Below are 19,390 nucleotides of genomic sequence, written 5' to 3' on the forward strand. Positions count from 1 at the left end.
AGCATGCATTTTGTCTGGTTGTTTTTAAACGTTTGATTCAAATAATATCATGCAACAGCTCTTTTGTTAGACATCATATTCATGAGCTAATTTAGTTCAGTTTACGTTGTCTTGTCACTTTTTGTTTTTTCATTCATCCCAAGTTGTCATTAAGCTTTACACCTCCTGTGTTTGTTCCTCTTCACATCTCAGCAGTGGCGTAACACACTGCAGAATGTATACATCTGATAAACCACCCCCACTTTGCGTCCTAACAACCTAGTATAGTGAAAATTGCATCTTATAGACCCAGCAGGTCCTTATAGACCCAGCAGAGATGCAGTGGTGCTGAGGGCACGTCAAATATATATTTTTTACAACCTGTAGTTGAGTTGACATATCTGGTTTTAAACAGATAAGTTAAAAATAACTCGGATAAATACCCTAAAACTACTGCAAAATAACATACACTGTATTGAGTATTTGTTCGTCGGACTTTAACACAGCCGTGGAAAAGAGAGGTCGGAACAGAACGTTCTGTACTCCCACCTGCTAACTAGCTAGCCCCCGTGCTGGACAAGTATGCTTGGATAAGCTAACGCTAAGCTAGCTAAATGACCAAAAAGGTAGTTTGTTAATGCAGCTTTTTAGACATTTATTGTAGGTGTTTTCGGTTTCACCTGAGGAAGGAATCATGTCGTGTGCTTGCACATCTGCGGCAAGACTGCTTCTCATAAATTCTGCCCAAAAAGGTAAGACCGTCCTTATCTACTTTCACTTGTCCCCATATGTGAGTGAACTGCTTGTTTTGCTACTGTCTTGTCGGCAAACTGATTGTTTTATTTCTTTGTCACAGTAAATCAAAAGATGTATCTGCTAACCTGCTAGCTACTGTGTTGTTTACTTGTGGTGACCTTTACGTTTACCGAGCGAAAGCTAATGTTGTAACCGTAATGCTTTACATTTTAAGCTAGTTAGCATCTAGCCCGTGTTAAACAAACAATATAATTTAAAGCTGACGTAAACTGTACTTTACAGTAATACATATCCACCTCAGGCGGAATATAACTTTCTATGAAATCACACAAGGGCGAACTGGAATGAGGGAACATGGCAAAACACGTACAGGGGGGGTACAAGGAAATATGAAACCTTTTACTTAGCAAGCTAGATATACAGCTAAGTTAGTTCTTTATGAAATTGCTAGTATCCTAGTGTTAACACAGAAGTAATTTTATTGTTTGGTGTCATTCAGCTATCAACGCTTTACTGTCACAAGACGAGGTCACTTGCCTACGATACTCTATGCATTATTGAGGCGTGCAAACAATTCTATATGCAGAGTTCAGTTCAATCTATGGAAATAAACGAGCAAGATCATTTCAGCTGACGACGGTGTTGTTTTTATCGCAGGACTCTCTGGGTCTAGGGTCCAGCTGCTTTCTAAACACAGACCTAGCGGACATGAGGCCCGGCTGACACGCAGAATCACGGTCCGGTCGTTCTCTGAGTCCTCGGTCTATTTTGCCTCAAAGGACAGCACGACAAAGAATGGTACAGGGGACGGAGGAAAAGTACGTTTAAGAACTTGCATAAGGGTTGTTGTCGTTATTGTCATTTTCACTGTCAGTGCTTTTATTTCCACCCTGTCTGATGAAGAGTACCAAACCGTTGATGGAGGTGCAGTTAAAATCAATTGTTTGTGGCACTGCTTTTACTATTGTGAAATCGGTTATCTGAATGTTTGTGGTTCGGCTGGAAAGCGGTTTTTCATTTTGCACTTTTCCTCTGCTATTCCTGACAGAAATCTCTGAGCGACGGCAGCGGAAAGCGTTCTGGTTCGGGAACCACTGGTAAAGGCGGCAGCCAGCTCCGCTGTCCCAAGTGTGGGGACCTCTGCACTCATGTGGAAACGTTTGTCTGTGAGTGCCATGCAATCACAAAAAGGATAGTACTGTGATTCATAAAAAATGGCAACTGCCTTTCCAAATTTGCTCTATGCAATCATTCAGCTGCATCTGCTTTTGCCATAGTGTTATCCTTGGTAGGAGCCAACTGTGGCCCACACCTGGCCCTGGTCTGCCTTAGATCAGGGCCAGATGTGTTCTGAAGTCATTATAAAACACCACCCATGCTGTATGTCTGAGACATGTAACATAATATCACCCCCTCACCTCCCCCAGTAGTGTAGATTTGCGCTGAACCCCTTCTCCAATTGGATGCTTGCTCTTACATTTTCAGCATGTCTGTGGGGAATGCTAAACTGTTTGAGTGTTTACTGCGGGATAAAAATTGTTTGGGACTAAAAATACAGCTCCCTTACATAACCCCCAGCCAGCTGATGTTTTCCCTCCAAGGTGGTGCGCTCACAGTAATCTAATGGTCAGGACGTTCCGCTCAAACAGGAAGAGCCGTGGATTAGAGAGTCAGGGATAGTATGAGCCTCCTTTCAAACCAAATAAAAACTAAAATCAGAGGAGCACAAAATGAAGTAGTCTGTTGGCTTTGACCAGACTTGCATTTCTTTATTTAGCCAAGAGTGTGTGTGTGTGTGTGTGTGTGTGTGTGTGTGTGTGTGTGTGTGTGTGTGTGTGTGTGTGTGTGTGTGTGTGTGTGTGTGTGTGTGTGTGTGTGTGTGTGTGTGTGTGTGTGTGTGATGTGATCCCTAGGACCTGTGTGTTACAACCTTCCATAATTTGAGCTACAGACACACGTATGTGCCTCTAACATACTGATTGGGACTGATGGGGTGAAAGGCCTGGGGCTCAGGGTTGTCTGGTTTGGATTCCTTTTGAGGTTCATGTTAAGCCTGTTTGAAGGGAGGTAATACAAATTAGTCTGTTTGAAGGAACATAAATTCATTGTGAGGTTAAAGAAGCAACAAGATACAAACTTGTGAATTGTTTCCGGTGTGTTCTGGGCTGACTAGTTCTTCAGGTGACAGGAACTATTATTATACTGTATATGTTTGTGTGTGTGTGTGACCTGTTGGCTACACGCCTTTTATTGCATTTGCATTTTAAAACGAGGTGTGAATAAAAATTAATAAAATAAAAAAAGCTTATGAACTTTGGCCAAAAATACTTGTTTACCTGTGTTTGTCTACTTTCTCTGACTAAAAGGATTTTCTCTCTTGTCAGCCTCCACACGCTTTGTGAAGTGTGAGAAGTGCCATCATTTCTTTGTGGTGCTGTCTGAGACGGACTCTAAGAAAAGCCTGAAGGAACAGGAGACCGCTGCAGAGGCAGTGAAATTCGCCTTCCAGCAGAAACCGCCCCCACCCCCTAAGAAGGTACGTTACCTCTGCACCTGTCTGAGGAAACGGCCCACAGCGTCACAGATCAGACCTTAAAGCACAGCATTGCTGAAGCGCTGGGTACTGAAGAGTCTTTTCAGATCACAGATGTGATTTGTGTAAAAGACATTTTGATCAGAAACCATTGGCAATACTCATGCTTTGCAGTGTTTTTTTATACGTCTGCATATCTGTTGTTGTAGTTGAAGTACCTTATTAATTTGCCACATCTGCCATCATTTTTTGCCTCAGATCTATGCCTATCTGGATAAGTATGTTGTTGGCCAGTCCCATGCTAAGAAGGTGTTGTCTGTGGCCGTCTACAATCACTACAAAAGAATCTACAACAACATCCCTCCAACCACTCGAAAGCCCACCGAAACGGAGAAACATACCTCCATTACGCCCCGGGGTAAGTCGTTCTCTAGGAACACAACTCAACAACATCAACACTCCATATGATCCAGAAGTGAGGGAAAAAGTCACGGGTCAGAATTTGCAATCCTTGCCCTTTCCCATGCATCTACAAATCAATGATTTCATCTATCACCTCTAGCTACTTCCTGGTTGTACTAAGTAGGACATTTAAGTGTTTTCTGAGCCTGGACCCCCCTCCGTCCTCAGTCCTCCTTACTCTGAGCAGCTGGCCCTCCGTCACCTCCTGTGGTCACTCCGCTTCGAGTGTATGTCTTTGTCTGGCTTTATCTGAAGGACAACACGGTGCAAAACTCAAAATAGCACCTTCTGCCTGAGACCTTTCTCTGTTTGTTAGGGGGTTTCCAAGTTTTACCCTGCAGATTTATTTGGGAAAAAATCTGTCGGAAATCATAAATATGTCTTTGATGAATACCCACTTGGGCCTAGATCCTCAAATTTCCTCGTAGCATTTAAGAAGATCAGAGCTATATAGTTTCACTGCATTTCAATGGTGGCAGTCACAGACTGAGAAAGAAAAACCGTCAAAAGTGCTGATCGGACAGAATTCACACCACGGTGTAGTTAAAGAGTAAGATCACTGGTTAAAGAAAATACTATGCAGTGTAATCTGTAGAGCTTGGACCTGTGACTACCACCTTGACACATATTGTGATGCGATATATTTAATTATTATATGGCAACGACAGTACGAGCGTTCTGATTGGCTAATGCAGGGGTGGGCAATTCATTTCCCCAAAAGAGCCACACGACATAGTGGGACTGTTTTGGGGGGCCGGACCAATGGGCTGAACTCAATTCAGCATGAAAAATTAGCATGTTTTTGCAGTATTAAAGGTGTGCCCAGACGACCAATACACATGGCACGCGCACACACACACACACACACACACACACACACGAGAGCAAGCTTGCAATGCAATAGTATGAGTATACAAATTCATTTTAATATCAATTTTTATCGTTTAACGTTTGATTCCTAATTTACCATTGACCTTCGAGGGCCGGTCAGGGACATCCAAGGGGCCGCAACACCTGAAACACACTGTGTCGTGAGAAGACTTCATAGCTGAGTAAAACGACAAGTTTTCTATTTACCATTCATTTTTATTTTCAAAATGAAAGGAGCTAAAAGTGCCATATAATAAACAACTTACTAACCTCGACCGTTCAGTCATGCCTGGAAATATCAAACTTCGGCTTCATTAAAGCCTCAGCCTGATATTTCCCGGCATGACCTCACTCTCGGTAAGTAAGTAGTTACTAATGTGTTTTCCATAAAGTAACTTTTCCAGGAAGCCCACAGCGCTAATGTGCTTATCGAGGTTAATCATTCATCTGGTCATTCTCATTTCGCAGTGCAAGTTTGGCATTTGTACAAAATTGTGTAGTTTCATACACATTTCCCCTCCCCACTTGAGTGACTGCTGGCAGAGGCCCAGCCCAGTTGGGTTTTGGCGTTGTCTTTATACCTTTGGTCCTGTTTCTGTAGAGATAGAGATAAGAAGACGAGAAGATGAATACCGTTTCACAAGTAAGTGTATAGTAAATTCTGTTTATTTACTATACAGGCCTTGGCTCTATTTGATTTCCATCATTCTTAAAGGGATAATCCATCCAGAAATTAAAGGTCAGCCATAATCCACTCCAACCTATGGCGGTAGTCTCCTATATGAGGTTTCACTGCCGGTGCAACAGAATACCAGTGACCAGGTAGACCTGATTAAAATTGACGACTTGAGTTTCCAAAGATGGCAGCTCAGCCTCTATGTTGTCGAGGTTATTTACTGCTCTGTTGTTCTGCAGAGAGCAGGAATCCTAATAAAAAGAGCTGCTGGCATAGGGATGGGCAAGTTATGAAAGACTATTTTCTTCTTTGGGTGAATTACTATCCCTTTAACTGCTACGTGAATGTGCTGCCAGCTAACTGCATTGCACAGATGCCAAAGACTTGTTAGGTCCTAACACCTCTTTTGTTTTATAAATCTCATTTTGCCTTCTACAGAAGTGAAGTTTGGGATCTTTGGGTCTTAAACTTTATAATGGAGTTCTTGTCTCTTATTATAGAAATTGCTGTAAATAATTTTGTGATGCTTATGCTTTTTACCTGTTAACATGTTGAAAAATTCTAAAACCTATTTCTTGGTAACTTTTGGCTTTTAAAAACAAACACGATCAAGGACTACGGATGTGGAGTTGATGACTATATAGTAGTAATAGTAACGATTCATGAAAATGTGGAAGTGTTATCTCAGCTTGACTCCAGTCATAAGTATTCGTTTGGAAACGAGTACTGTACAAGGTTTTTGATTGTATCCTTCTGCTGGTGCTCTGATAACCTTAAACTGAAACTCTACACCTTGACCGGTTACCAGCCACGGCTGTTCTGAGAAATGGCACAAGCATCTCCGTATTAATAGAACAACAAGTAGGTCATGTTATTACATGAAGGAACAAATTGGTTACTTAAAATTTAAAATATGTTGATGTATGCAGTGGTCCTTTATGTAATAGGGTAGGGCCGGATGTTCTTTAACCTAGGGTTAAATGTGTATGAAAGCATAAATGTACTGTACTGATTGCATCATTTTTCATAATAATGGATAAATGTATGAATTCATTAAATTAATAAATCATCATGTTGCTCTAAGTTATTAATCAGTTGCTCTTTATTTCAAGGCGAAATCAATGCTGGTCGCTTCAACAAAGTCTGTGAATGCATTTGAGATTGTTTTTCTCCTGGACTTGAGTTTTTGAAGGTTCCCTGCATAATCCTGCTCACATGTTCATGTAAACATTGTGGCCACTGCCTCAGTGTAACTGTGAACTGAGAGCCAACACACAGAAAACCAGGCGCTGTGCTTCAGTTGGATGGAGTACTTTAAACCAGAGTTGTCTCTCCCATTGACTATGCCATGACATGATCATTGATTTTAGTGAGCCTTGTCAGAGGTGATCGGTACTGAACACTGACGTAGTGACCTTGTCGCCCCCCCCCCGTCCCCCTCTTACACAGAGCTGTTACAGATCGCTGGCATCAGTCCCCATGGCAACGCACTTGGGGCCTCCGTGCAGCAGCAGGAGGCGCAAGCGAGTGCTCAGGAGCAGCGGGGTGGGGACGTGCTTGACACCACCCCCACTGAGATCAAACTGGAGAAGAGCAACATCATACTTCTAGGCCCCACAGGCTCAGGTAAGACCGCCGCCCCATCAGGACCACAACACCCTTTGGCACCTGAAAAAACAGAAACCTGATGAAACCACACATGGTTTGGTTTCACAGTTTAATCCATCAAGTCAACACATTGCAAATGCATTATAATGCGAATTACTAATAGGTTTGCTGTACTTTTTGCTGTAACCCCCCCCCCACAGGTAAGACCCTGCTGGCCCAGACGCTGGCGAGGTGTCTGGATGTGCCCTTTGCCATCTGCGACTGCACCACTCTCACACAGGCCGGCTATGTTGGCGAGGACATTGAGTCCGTCATCGCCAAACTCCTGCAGGATGCCAACTACTTGGTGGAGAAGGCCCAGCAAGGTCAGTCAAGGAGTTTTTAAGAGATGTATTCGGGGCCCAAACCATTCAGTCATCTATAGACTAGTAGCACTTTGAAATCTATTCTGTAACTAACTGGAATCCAGTGTAAAGATTTTAGAAGTGGAGTAATGTGCTCTGTTCTCTTGGTCCTGGATAAAATGTAGGTGTTAAATGGACTAGTTAAGAGGCCATTACAGTAGTCCAACCTACTGGAGATAAAAGCACGATCAAGCTTCTCTTGGTCTTCATGTCTTTTTTTAAGAGTGGCTTAATGGCAGCTGTCTTGAGTGACTTGAGTGAGGGAATTGCCTGCTGTTAATGAGCCATTAACTATTTTCTCCAAATCAGTTTTTACAGAGTTAAAAATTGTTTAGAAGAAAAGTCAGATGGCAGTGTCTATGATTTAAGATGACTAACAGACAGTCTTCTCTTGAGTTTTTTGGTCAACTGTATTATTTCTAGGTGTTTCTAGTTCTATTGTTTGACTGTGTGGTGTCGATGGTCAGTCTGATATTTAGATATTTTTTCTTTCAAATTCCTGACACCCATGACAAAAAGAATGCAGGTTTTGTTAATGTTCCTGGAAATCATCTTAGAGAAATGTGTTTGTCTGTAGTTTTGCAACGTATATATAACTATGAGTAATGCAAAATACTTTGTTTATGGAGGTCATAGTGGAATTGTAGTTTAGTTGTTCTCCACTTGCGTTCGGCTTTCCGGCCTTCTCTTTTCAGGGCCTTTACCGTCATGGTCTTGACTTTTACCAGTGCAACAACATCTACGACATTGGACATTTTCAAGTTAAAGTTATCCAGGAGTACATCAACTCTCTGCACTCGCTGTGGCCTCCATAAACTGAGCACTAGCACTCCATGTACCTTATGTACCAGTGCTTATCTAGACATCCGAAGTGGATCAGTTAGTCAGAAAAGGCCAGGTCCTTGACCATAACCTAAGATTGGTAAATGGTAAATGAACTGCGTTTATATAACGCTTTTCTACACCTAGAGCACTCAAAGCGTTTTACAGATCAATGCCTCAGACATCTACCCATTCACACACCGATGGCAGAGCTACTATCGAAGGTGCCAACCTGCACATCGGGAGCAGTTTAAAAGAACCAAAAGAACCAGATGGTGTGGCCATGTGTGTGCCCTTGAGTGTGTGTAGGCTCTTTCATGTGCTGCGAGAGGCCAAAAGTGTCAAGAAGTGCACATCATTCTTTGGCATGATAGTCTATGTTGTTATCTATGTAGATGTTAAAAAAGTTGCAACGGAGATGGCTGACAGTAGTTCAGCAAAGTCATCAATAAAATGTATCTTGGAAGTCTTTACACTTTCGTAATTTTATTTCTTTTGAATACCCCAGTTCTATATTGAAGGGTGCAAATTTAAATTTTGAACCATTTAATCTTTTGGCACTGGAATGCATCATTAAATTAAACAACATCTCCGCTGTTTTTGCCGGCTTGGAACGTATTCATACAGAAAACTAAAGTGTACCGGTGCTGTCAGTAGCACTGCTAGAGCACAGAAAATCTAAATGGTAGGATATTAACTAAAAAGGATTTGTTGGCTAGAGATTAAGGACAGATATCAGGAGAAAGAGATAATAGGAGCCCCTAAGGTAGTCTGTTTGCTATGATACAGGTAACAGATTAGACAGGTTTACTCCATAAGGGGAATGCATTCTAATTCTTCTATTTCTAATTAACACCGGAATAAAGAACATTCTAGCCATACAGGGGTCCCAGCTTGTTCTCAACAACAGCTGTCAGTACCATCTCTATGATAGCAGAGACCCTGAACCCATCACACAATCCAAACAATGTTTTTGTACCCTTCTGATGCTTTCAGTAGCGCTCACTTAAAATGATGTGCTCTGTGCGGCCAGTTGAGCTGAAGGACAAGGCTGTGGCTGATGGAGTTGAAGTGGCCTTAGAGATCTCTCACAACGGGAGGGGGGGAAGGGGTGCTGGTGCTTTTTGGGTAGAATCTTTTTGGGTAGCACTTGTGGGCTGGCAGAGATAGAGAGGGATGGTGTAATCAGATCCTCAATTCTTGGGAGCGAGTGTGATTATTATGTGTGTGTGTCTGTCTGTGGGGGGTTGATGGGGTTAGGGTGGTGATGTTACCTGAACGCCACAGAGGCTGTTTTCCTCTTACTTGTACCACTACTACACACAATGCATTACAATAGGGTGTTAGTCCACTACCTTATTCAAATTGTGTCCCATTACTGGTCTCCTGTGGCTACATGTTCTGTCGCATGATCCTCTCAGGATATAGTGGACGTGTCTGGGTGTTTGTGTCTCATCCGGGGGTCGTTGGTTGCCATGTCCTGAATGCTGTGTCCTTCCACAGGCATCGTGTTCCTGGACGAGGTGGATAAGATAGGCAGCGTGCCAGGAATCCACCAGCTGAGAGACGTGGGTGGAGAGGGGGTCCAGCAGGTCAGTATTATAAACTATAACTGTTATTACAGCTATTATGGTTATGAGTTTTATAATACATTGTTATTGCTGCACAATAATATTCCTGTTATGTAAGCATAGCTTGGCATTAGGTTTGATTAAACTCCACTGAGGATAGCCACGATTGAAAATAACTCCGGCTGATTTGATTGCATGTTTTCCTGAGAGAAGTTTAGAGTAGCGGTTGTCATGGAGATGAGAAGTAAAGACGTCTTTATTGCGCAACACAGAAAGAATATTGTCAGAAGAGCATTTCGATTTGTAGTTTGCTTTGATTGTAGTTTGCTTTGATTGTAATGAGCGTTTCCCTCGTGGACTCTCTGTGTGTGTTTGTGGTAAGTTGCTCGTAATTACTTAATATTGAGTGTTATTGCCTTGTGTTCCAAGGGCTTGCTGAAACTGCTAGAAGGAACCGTGGTGAATGTGCCAGAGAAGAACTCCAGGAAGCTGAGGGGGGAGACTGTCCAGGTGGACACGACCAACATCCTGTTTGTGGCGTCTGGGGCCTTTAACGGCCTGGATCGCATCATCAGCAGGAGAAAGAATGAGAAGGTAGACCAATAGTTCACTAGAATTCAGGGGATTTCACTTGTTGTCATTTCCTGTCTAACTGGATCTACAGGTCCACAGCCATGAGTTTTGATTCCTAGAGTCTTGCTCATGTACAGCATCATCTTTGTTTAATACAGCGTGACTATGATAATCCTGAAATGTAATTTCCCAGAACCAGACAATGTCTTTCATTGTTAGAATGAGTCCTATTTTATATTGAGCCAAAGTCTAGAAATGCACTTATGAAATGTAGAAATAGAAACCTAGCTTGTTGGCTAAAGTGATGAAAAGGTCTAGCTGTTTTGTTTACCAGCAAACAAAAGGGTGGGAACCTTGTAAATATCTCAAATACACAACAACTGTGGACTGCATATCTAGTATTCATAGACATAGGCACACCTACTACAGAGCATGTTTGGTTTTCAATGACAAATCAAGTGTTACCTGAGTCTGTAGTACACCCACGTAAAGCACACCTGATACCTGATACCGCTTCCACAGTACCTGGGCTTTGGGACACCCTCCAACATGGGCCAGGGTCGCCGGGCGGCAGCCGCTGCTGATCTGGCCAATAGCAGTGGTTCTGAGACGAGCGCGGTGGAGCTCGAGCTGCAGGAGAAGGACCGCCTCCTCCGTGGCGTGGAGGCGCGTGACCTCATCGACTTTGGCATGATCCCGGAGTTTGTGGGGAGGCTGCCCGTGGTGGTGCCTCTGCACAGTCTGGACGAGGAGACACTCGTGCAGATCCTCACCGTACCCCAGAATGCGGTGATACCCCAGTACCAGGCCCTCTTCAGCATGGATAAGGTGTGTGAGAACCACACTTAACACAAACTTCCCCAGCCAAGGGCGTAAGCGAGTACTGGGCAAGTAATAGTGCTTGGGAAAAACACAGTTGCATTGATGTATCGCATGTGGAAGATTCTGCATCGATGCAGGAAAATAAAATTATTGATTTAAAAAAAATGTAGTTGAATAATATCAATGCCAGCTTAGTTAAACAACTCATTCCAACCTATGTCACTGCAACGTTCAATTGTAGTGATGAATGAGAAGTTAATTTACAGATTCCTTAGGCTCTAGACAAGTACATTTAATGTAAACAAATCGCAACCACCATAGATATCATTGAATGAGATTTTTTTATAATAGTTGTTGTATTTAAAATGTAGTAGGCTACAACGTAATTAGTATTTAGATCATATAGCCCTACTGCTGGGTAATCTTCTTTTAAGACAGTTTTTTTGTAATGGAGGAACATGGGGTTGAATGGAATTGTGAGGCCAGTGAAGATTAACGTCTCTAGCGAGTACCACCCAAACCCTTCTCTCCACCTGTAAGATGTACCAGATATCCACACAAAGAGATCATGTCAATATCTAAAAATAGCTCTGCGACTGAACTAGATCATTACTTTTGATGAGCAGTTCTCATTCAAAGGGTACATTTTAAACTGTCACATTCAATGTTGTGGGTTGTTTATGCACCTGGGTGAATATAAAGATCATAGGAGGATCTAGCTCTAAACCAGCCAAGTGTAGTTAATACCAGCATTCTAGTTTAATTCAATCAAGATCCACATGAGCCAAGTGCATTTACTTCCAACTGTACTAATTCCTTTTCATTATTGTTCGTTTCAGTGTGAGCTGAATGTGACCCCTGGTGCTCTGAAGGCTATCGCCAGACTGGCTCTGGAGAGGAAGACTGGAGCTCGAGGGCTCAGGTCCATAATGGTGAGACAGTTCTAGAACAGAACACTGCAGCTGCATACCATTCCAAATCCCATTGGTAGAACCCTGTCAGACAGCCCATTGGCTGCCTCAGCCTTTAAAAACCCACCAGACCTAAAAAATACACAACTAATAATGTAAATAAACATTCATGTAAATACATTAAAGTCCACCACAATTTAGCCATATCTGTGTATTTAGATGATGGCCAACTACTTGTCATACATGTTACGTATATATATGCATATGGTTATTTTGAAACATTTTGTGCATTGCCTTATGTACATTTCAGGAGACGCTTCTGCTGGAGCCCATGTTTGAAGTGCCTCAGTCGGACATCATGGCAGTGGAGCTGAATAAAGAGGTCGTCCAGGGGAAAGCCTTGCCCAGATATATCAGGTACGCTTGTAACCCGTCAGATTCAAACTCGCAACCTCGGACATGAGAGGCCAGCATGCTAGCAGGGAGGCTAAAACCCTTTGTCTCTGGAGGTGTTGTGCACAGCACTGTACCCACTGGCTGCTGTTTCACTCACCCTCCTAATCTTCACCCCTAATCCGGGTCACGGCACCAATTGTGCTCCAAAAAAAACTGCCATTGTGTATCGAGCACAGTCCCAGGTCAAATCCGGTTTACTCACAGCACAGCTCTGTAGCCACTGAATACACACACACACACACACACACACACATACACACTGCCAAATTCCGCACAGTCTCCTACACCGTCTCTGAGCATTGAGGTCACACACAGGGTTACATAAGTACAGAGAGGATGAAAAATGACTGATATCAAAGGATAGGGCCAAGGCTCGGTCTGAAGGACTTTATTCTCAGGACCACACACTCTGTAGCCTTGACATAACTCTGTGTTTGGCCTTAGATCCATTTCATTTACCCTGTTTTATTAAATGATTTTCTTGTCTGATCAGAAGCTGAATTTAGTTTTGTTCAGTTTACATCAGCGTTTCATCTGAAAGTGAGGAATGCATATGTAGACAAAACAATACGGATAGAATCAAAGAAAGTTACCTTAGCCTTTGAATGCGGTAACGGTTTAGACATGGTGGTTGCAGTGAAAAAGGTGTGGCATGTTGATGATTTAAATGTTTGATGTATGTGATGTCCTTCGAGGGTTTGTATTGTCCTTGAGATTGACTTGAGTGTGTTGACCTCTTCAGGACTCCGGCAAAAGACTCCACAGAAGAGGAGTATGACTCTGGCGTAGAGGAGGAGAACTGGCCAGTGGCTGATGCAGCAAAGAACTAACTAATAACACACACACACACACACTTGCACACACACACACATACACACACGTATGCACAAACCTTGTTGGAAAGCAGAACACATACTTCTTGAAAACGTCATCCTCCATTGTAAATACCCTATGGACTGTATACTACCCTGTCCCTTACAGAAGGGATACAATAATGTTACGTTAAAAAAGATTATGACTCAAATGACGTTGAGTTCAGTTGGAATTAGTGTGATCTTTGCTGGAACGTTTATGCCATGGAAACAAACAAGCGTAGATATTGAAGTTGGGACTTCACCGAGATTATTCCTGACTACCTCTGTTTATAGAGGACTGTTAATGTCTACTGTTGTAAAGATGTAAAGAGCATTTTATTTGTTGACTAGAAAAAAGGAATCATTATTTGAGAACTAAATATACATTGAGTGTTTTTTTTCCCTTCTTTTTTGTATTACTCTTTTAAAGCTTGCCTGTTTACACAGATTACACAGGAAAGCAGTGATGTTATGTCAGTGGAATGTCACCACTATCTGATCTGATGATTTGAGTTAATCTCTTACTGGTGAAACCATTAGTGATTTAAAGATTTAACCTAAAGGAGTCAAAATGCCTTTGAATGTGTTGGCATATGAGATTAAGGTTTGTACAAGGGAAGTACTCATATGTAGACTTTTGTATCGCTCGTATTTGAAGCTTTGGTGAGAAAAGGGGGCAAGCAACCAGTATTCATTCTCAAACAACCATTCTCAAACAACCAGTATTCATTCTCATGGCTATTTCTGTCTGTTTAGCATCTGCAGAGAGTTAGCTCTTTGTGTGTCCAGTCTTCAGCTCCCATTCAGACGGACAGGTACCCAGTGTGATGCTCAGGGTTGGGAAGTAACTAGTTACATGTAACAGAGTTATGGATTACAAAGTGAAATGTACCATTTTAATGGTAAAAAGCTTATATGTAGAATATCACATTCATTTTGTTGCTTTGCATCTTTTCATAGTCTTGACAGGCTTTATTCATTTGGCATTATGCACCTTTTGTCTGTCAATCAAAGAGTAGAAAAAAGTATAACATCAAATGTTATAAGTAACATTACGTTGATGAAGTAATTGAAATAGTTACAGTATTTACATTAGCAAATAGTCATCTGTATCCTATTACATTTCAAAAGTAACCTTCCCAACCCTGGTGATGCTGTCTGGATTCTGTTCGGTTTCCCCACCACAGTCACAACCCTGTAGTCATCTCTAAGTGAGACTGTTATGTCGTAGGATATGTAGTTACAGGGTCTACCAAGGAATCTTTCCTTTTTATGTCAGTGATTTGGTGTAACCAACACTCCTTTTCTAATAGTAGAGAGAAATGCAGCTTTAATAATGAGCCTGTCATCTGTTTGGGTGTCAGCTCTTAGGCCTCCAGACACCCTCACCTGTGCAGAAGAATATCTGTAGATATTAAGATGCAAACTTGTTTAAATAAACAGTAATATAATATGTATAGCCTACTCTCCTTCATTTGTTCTCATACTCTTTGGGCAACCTTTTGCAGGCTCATGTCATGGAACAAGGGACATACCTTTTAATGCCAACGTGTTTATTTATTTGATCCCTTGTTTGATTGTTGTTCATTTTAAACACAAACCGTGTTTATTTTAAACACAAACAGATTTTAAGTAAATTAGACTTCTACTTATACAAGGAACTCAAATGTGGGGTGCCCTTGGTAGTGGGACACAAAAATGTGTTGCACCGCCAAGGAGCACAACATCCGGTTAAAAATGGCGTGACAAGTGCATACTGTAACCGTGATGTTCTTACTTGGATAAGCTGTCTGTGGGACCGCTAGACATGGATAACTCACCATACTATACACCCGGTGGTCATCAGCATCAAGCAACAAATCCGCCTAACATGGAGACCAATTTCGCCCCGAGAGGCGGACCGTATTACCCTAGTCCATCTGTAGGATTCCCCCCAACCCCTTATCAACCGCCTCGGACTGCTGTACAAGGTAACGTTGATAACTCCTCGGGTCCTAATTTTTGGACAGGACCAAATGTGTACCAGCCTACCCAACCACCAAATGCACCGCCGTGGCCTCCTTTTCCATCCCTCCCGGGGCAAGGCAATGCAGGATACGGATACCCACAGCCTCAGTTTCACACACCCCCGGCATTTGAGGGACACCCGTATCCCCCAAACCCTCCACCTTTTGAATTTAATCCATCCAGACCACCGCCGGGATTTTGTCAGCCAGAGTCAAATCAAGTCTCAGCGTTTATTGAGGCGCAGCGCAATGCTTGTAGTGTAACACAACTACCTGAATTTGAGTCCCACAATGATGGAGTCTCAAACCAGTGGGCTCCTGGACCCACCGCAGGTCATCAGAACAACAGAGATAATAATAGATCCTTCAATAACACTCGACATTTCGCCAATACCGAGCTTCAGTCAGGCGATGAACTAAATCGTAGAGACAACGAAAGGTGCCAGAGAGGTTTTAACGATTATTTCAATGAGCCGCGACCTAATCAGCAACGTTACCCGCAACTGGAACAGCCTGATGAAGAGTCCAGGCAGAGAAAGCAAGATGAACAGTGGTTGCAGAATTTCGCGTTGAAGAGAAAGATTAAGACCATTCCGCAGAAAAGTAGAACTGAAATGCCGAGCGTGAGTCGGGTGAAAGAAGATCTCTATGGTGCTGTCAAACTCGTGTCAGAATTGTCCCTAATCTGTCAGACATTGAAACTGAACTTGGAGAATGACACTGTCTGGACAGAGTCGTACAGCAAAGCCGCCGAATTGAAGAAAAACGTTCAAGAGAGGCTTAGTTTCCTCAGTGACCCGGAGGCCAAATCAAGTATCAAAAAGAAGCTTTTGACTATACGCAACAAAAGAATAAGGATTCGAAGGAAGAAGATTGAGCAGGTTGAGGAGGACGAAAAGCAAGAGGAGAGACTGTCCGAACGTGTTGCAGCCATCGATCAATGGATGTTGAAGCGCATTCAACAAGTCGAGGAGAAGAAGCGGGTAAGATGGCTGCGCAAAAGGCCGTTCACAGCAGATGGCGCTATGTGACAATAATTGGTCTGCATGGCCAGATACAAGACTAACACTTGTTGTGCCACTGCAAGTGTGTATGAACTTCTGAACATGCCCCCCCAGTAGTCTCAGTATTGTAAGCAATATGTGATATTGTAGCCCAAATCTATAGCTGTAAATGCTGAACATCGTGGTCACCCCAAATCCCTCCAGGTGGTCAGTTACTGAGCAACTGTTTCACTGTAACTACTGCTGCTTTTATATTTGGGTGTTTCTTCCTTTCACTGGACAGGAGAAAGAACTGAAACAGGCAGCAGATTCCGTCCTCTCTGAGGTAAGGAAGAAGCAAGGTGATGCCAAAAAGATGCTGGATATCCTCAAAGCGTTGGAGAAACTTCGAAAACTCCGCAAGGAAGCAGCTTCCAGGAAAGGTAAAGGATTCAGCAGTGCACAGTAACGGATGAAACAGTAATTTATTTATTACAGTAGGCTATTTGCTGCAGTACTCTTTTACTTTGTCTTTACAGTTAATTTCTTGCCATTTCAGCTGCATGTTGCATGAAAGGTCCGATCTTTATTCTTGAGCTTATTCTTTTTAAGATTACATGAGCTACACATCCACATAGGACATAACCACATGGAAGGAGGTTATGAAAATAATAATCATTGTAATAACTGTTTATTATCCACACCTTGCTAAGGGCATCGTTCAGGTAAAATGCTGTGTCAAACAACTAAAAGACTTGTTTAATCGTATTATTGGCAGTATAATTATTGGTGTTATTGTTGCAGTATATCAAAAACACACAGTATTTCACATTGGTGCCTGTCAGCTGGTTGTGCGCTCAGGTGTGTAACCGGAGAAGGAGAGTGACGAGGTGTTCAATGGTCACCTGTGTCAATGTGACTTTGTCCTCAGGTGTGTACCCCGAGAAGGAGAGCGACGAGGTGTTCGAGGGTCACCAGCTGCGTCTGCGGGCTCTCATCGGCAAGCGCATGGCTGTCTACAACGCAGAAGAGAAGGCCCTGCGTGTCATGCTGGAGGGCGAGCAGGAGGAGGAGAGGAAACAAGACCTGGAGAAACGACTGAAGAAGGAACGAGAGAAACTGCTGCAGAGGAAACAGCAAGCGGGGATCATGCTCTTTGGAGGTGGGAAGGGCTAGGGTCGGGGTTAGGGAGGAGGTGGTCTTTGTGATTTCCATCTCCATCGCATTTTCTTAAAAAAAAAAAAAAAAAACAATAACGGTATTATTAAGATATTATTATTATATCAATCACTTATATCATAGTCTTCATAGAGAATTGTAATTGTAAATCCCTTTCCATTTAATACAATTTCTGAATTGTGCTGCTAAAACTAAAAGTTCACTTTTAGCAGTCATGCTAGTGGCTTGAAATGAAATGAATAAAGATGAATTGAGTTGGAGAGGATGGAGTGGCTGTGACACTGTCCTTCAGCCTGTCAGCCTGTGTTATTGTTATTGCCTTTCTCTGTACAGATGACATACCTCGGGACCACCCTCTCCACGCCTTCCAGGACTTCTATCTCCAGGCTGACAGCTCTTTCCCAGCCCTGCTGCAGATCAGGTTGGTTTGTCCTGTTTCACTGCGTTGTGTAGACTGTAATGGACGGGAACTGAGTGAACAATCATTGGCAGTCACTGTTTACTTGTGGTTTCTTGCTGACTTAATGCATTATTAGTATTTTGGTGGAATGTCTTCTATCCTTTTGGCAAGTAACCGTATAATGAGCAGGAATGCCTTCGGGATTTATTTTCCTATACTGACCGGCGGACTATTATCTCTTACCTAATGTGAAATCGATATGATGTGAACAACACTTTTATTGTACATGTGATTTTCCTACCACTTTTTCCCCTTCAGGAGGGAATGGGACATGTTCCTGGTCCCAGCAGACCACCCGGACGGGAGTGCCTTGCCCGAGGGATGGGTCCTGCCTGAGCCCCCGGCGGACGAGGCATGGGCCTGTGCCCTGGAGAAGCACATCTCTCTCTAGGACTGATCCACCCACTCTGTATCCTGGAGAAGCACATCTCTCTCACAGACTGATCCACCCTCTCTGGTGTCATAACAACGAGAGATCTGTGCTCTGTCACTCTCTCACTGCAGAGCCGGGCTTGCTTGTCTGCCACTGAGATGTTTGTAAGGTTCATACTTGAACAGTTTTAAGGTGATCAATGGCACTGAGATAAGATGTGTGAATTCTGGGAAGACACACACACACACGTGTGTGCAGACACATATGCAGGTGGGGTTTGTTTCCCAGTGAGCCTGAAGTGCTCTTGAGTCGGGTGAAATCTGGGTATTTTGATAAACCAAATCCTGAAAAGCTATTTCAGCCCTTGAACAAGAAGCTTAGCATTTTCTCAGATGAATTACACAGATTTGTTTGTCTAGAAGTACCACCTCTCAGAGGGATGCTACTTTACCTTTTACCTCCCAACGACAAAATATGGAGATGACTCCTTGTCATGTTTCCCCAAAGACCCGCACATACACAATTATCACTATGCTGGATCTAGTTTTGTTACCTTGGAAAATGTGCTTTTGTTTTGTATGTTATAATTTTAATAAAATGCAAATGGAGATGTTTTTGTTTTCGAAATAGCGTTCCTGTTTTTGTTAGTTTGAGACCGGCTGTAGCTGGCTAGGTTTGGAAGTAAACAGGTAATTAGGTAAACAGGGTTGGTGGGGTGGAGGGGGTATGTGTGTCTGTGTGTGTGTGGGGGGGGGGTGAATGAGTTTGTTACGTAAGTGGATTAGCAGCAGGGGGCAATAAACAGCGTCTGTTCGTCTTACCGGCTGTCTGCGCGCGCTAGCTAATCACCTGCTCAAAACACACGCACACCCTCTCAGCTTGACAGATCTCACACACTTCTCTCTACTTCACTGCGACTCCTCACACACTTGACACACCTGAGAGACTGCAAACAATACTGAAACAGGTGAGATCTAATGATCATGTGTTCTTGTTCTGTGTTGTGTGTGTGTTATGGGGTGTCATCTAAGTAATTAGGATGGTATGTTACGGTCCTATAGTTATTTGAGTGCACAGATGCAAAGGTGTTGT

The 19,390-nt window shown here is 42.9% G+C and overlaps 2 protein-coding genes across 3 annotated transcripts; both read left to right on the forward strand.

Annotated features, from left to right (window-relative positions):
• Positions 1–296: 296 nt before the first annotated feature.
• clpxa (caseinolytic mitochondrial matrix peptidase chaperone subunit Xa) lies at positions 297–13,704 on the forward strand. 2 transcript variants are annotated; one of them, XM_080840514.1, is made up of 14 exons: positions 297–731; positions 1,393–1,553; positions 1,784–1,901; positions 3,120–3,271; positions 3,527–3,686; positions 5,202–5,243; positions 6,726–6,902; positions 7,085–7,249; positions 9,614–9,702; positions 10,111–10,275; positions 10,777–11,082; positions 11,916–12,008; positions 12,298–12,404; positions 13,186–13,704. In XM_080840514.1, exons 1-14 carry the CDS (start codon positions 674–676, stop codon positions 13,271–13,273), a joined length of 1,881 nt encoding a protein of 626 aa, XP_080696640.1. In that variant the 5' UTR covers positions 297–673; the 3' UTR covers positions 13,274–13,704. The 2 variants fall into 2 exon arrangements, with proteins under 2 accessions (XP_080696640.1, XP_080696641.1); XM_080840515.1 differs by lacking the exon at positions 5,202–5,243.
• A 1,355-nt stretch (positions 13,705–15,059) lies between these two features.
• On the forward strand, positions 15,060–18,850 carry pdcd7 (programmed cell death 7). Its single transcript, XM_080840083.1, has 5 exons — positions 15,060–16,286; positions 16,591–16,729; positions 17,218–17,448; positions 17,799–17,886; positions 18,184–18,850. The coding sequence occupies exons 1-5, from the start codon at positions 15,105–15,107 to the stop codon at positions 18,314–18,316; spliced, it is 1,773 nt and encodes a 590-aa protein (XP_080696209.1). The 5' UTR covers positions 15,060–15,104; the 3' UTR covers positions 18,317–18,850.
• Positions 18,851–19,390: the final 540 nt, after the last annotated feature.

Source organism: Sprattus sprattus, assembly GCF_963457725.1.
Source record: "Sprattus sprattus genome assembly, chromosome: 6".
NCBI classification, from domain to species: domain Eukaryota; kingdom Metazoa; phylum Chordata; class Actinopteri; order Clupeiformes; family Clupeidae; genus Sprattus; species Sprattus sprattus.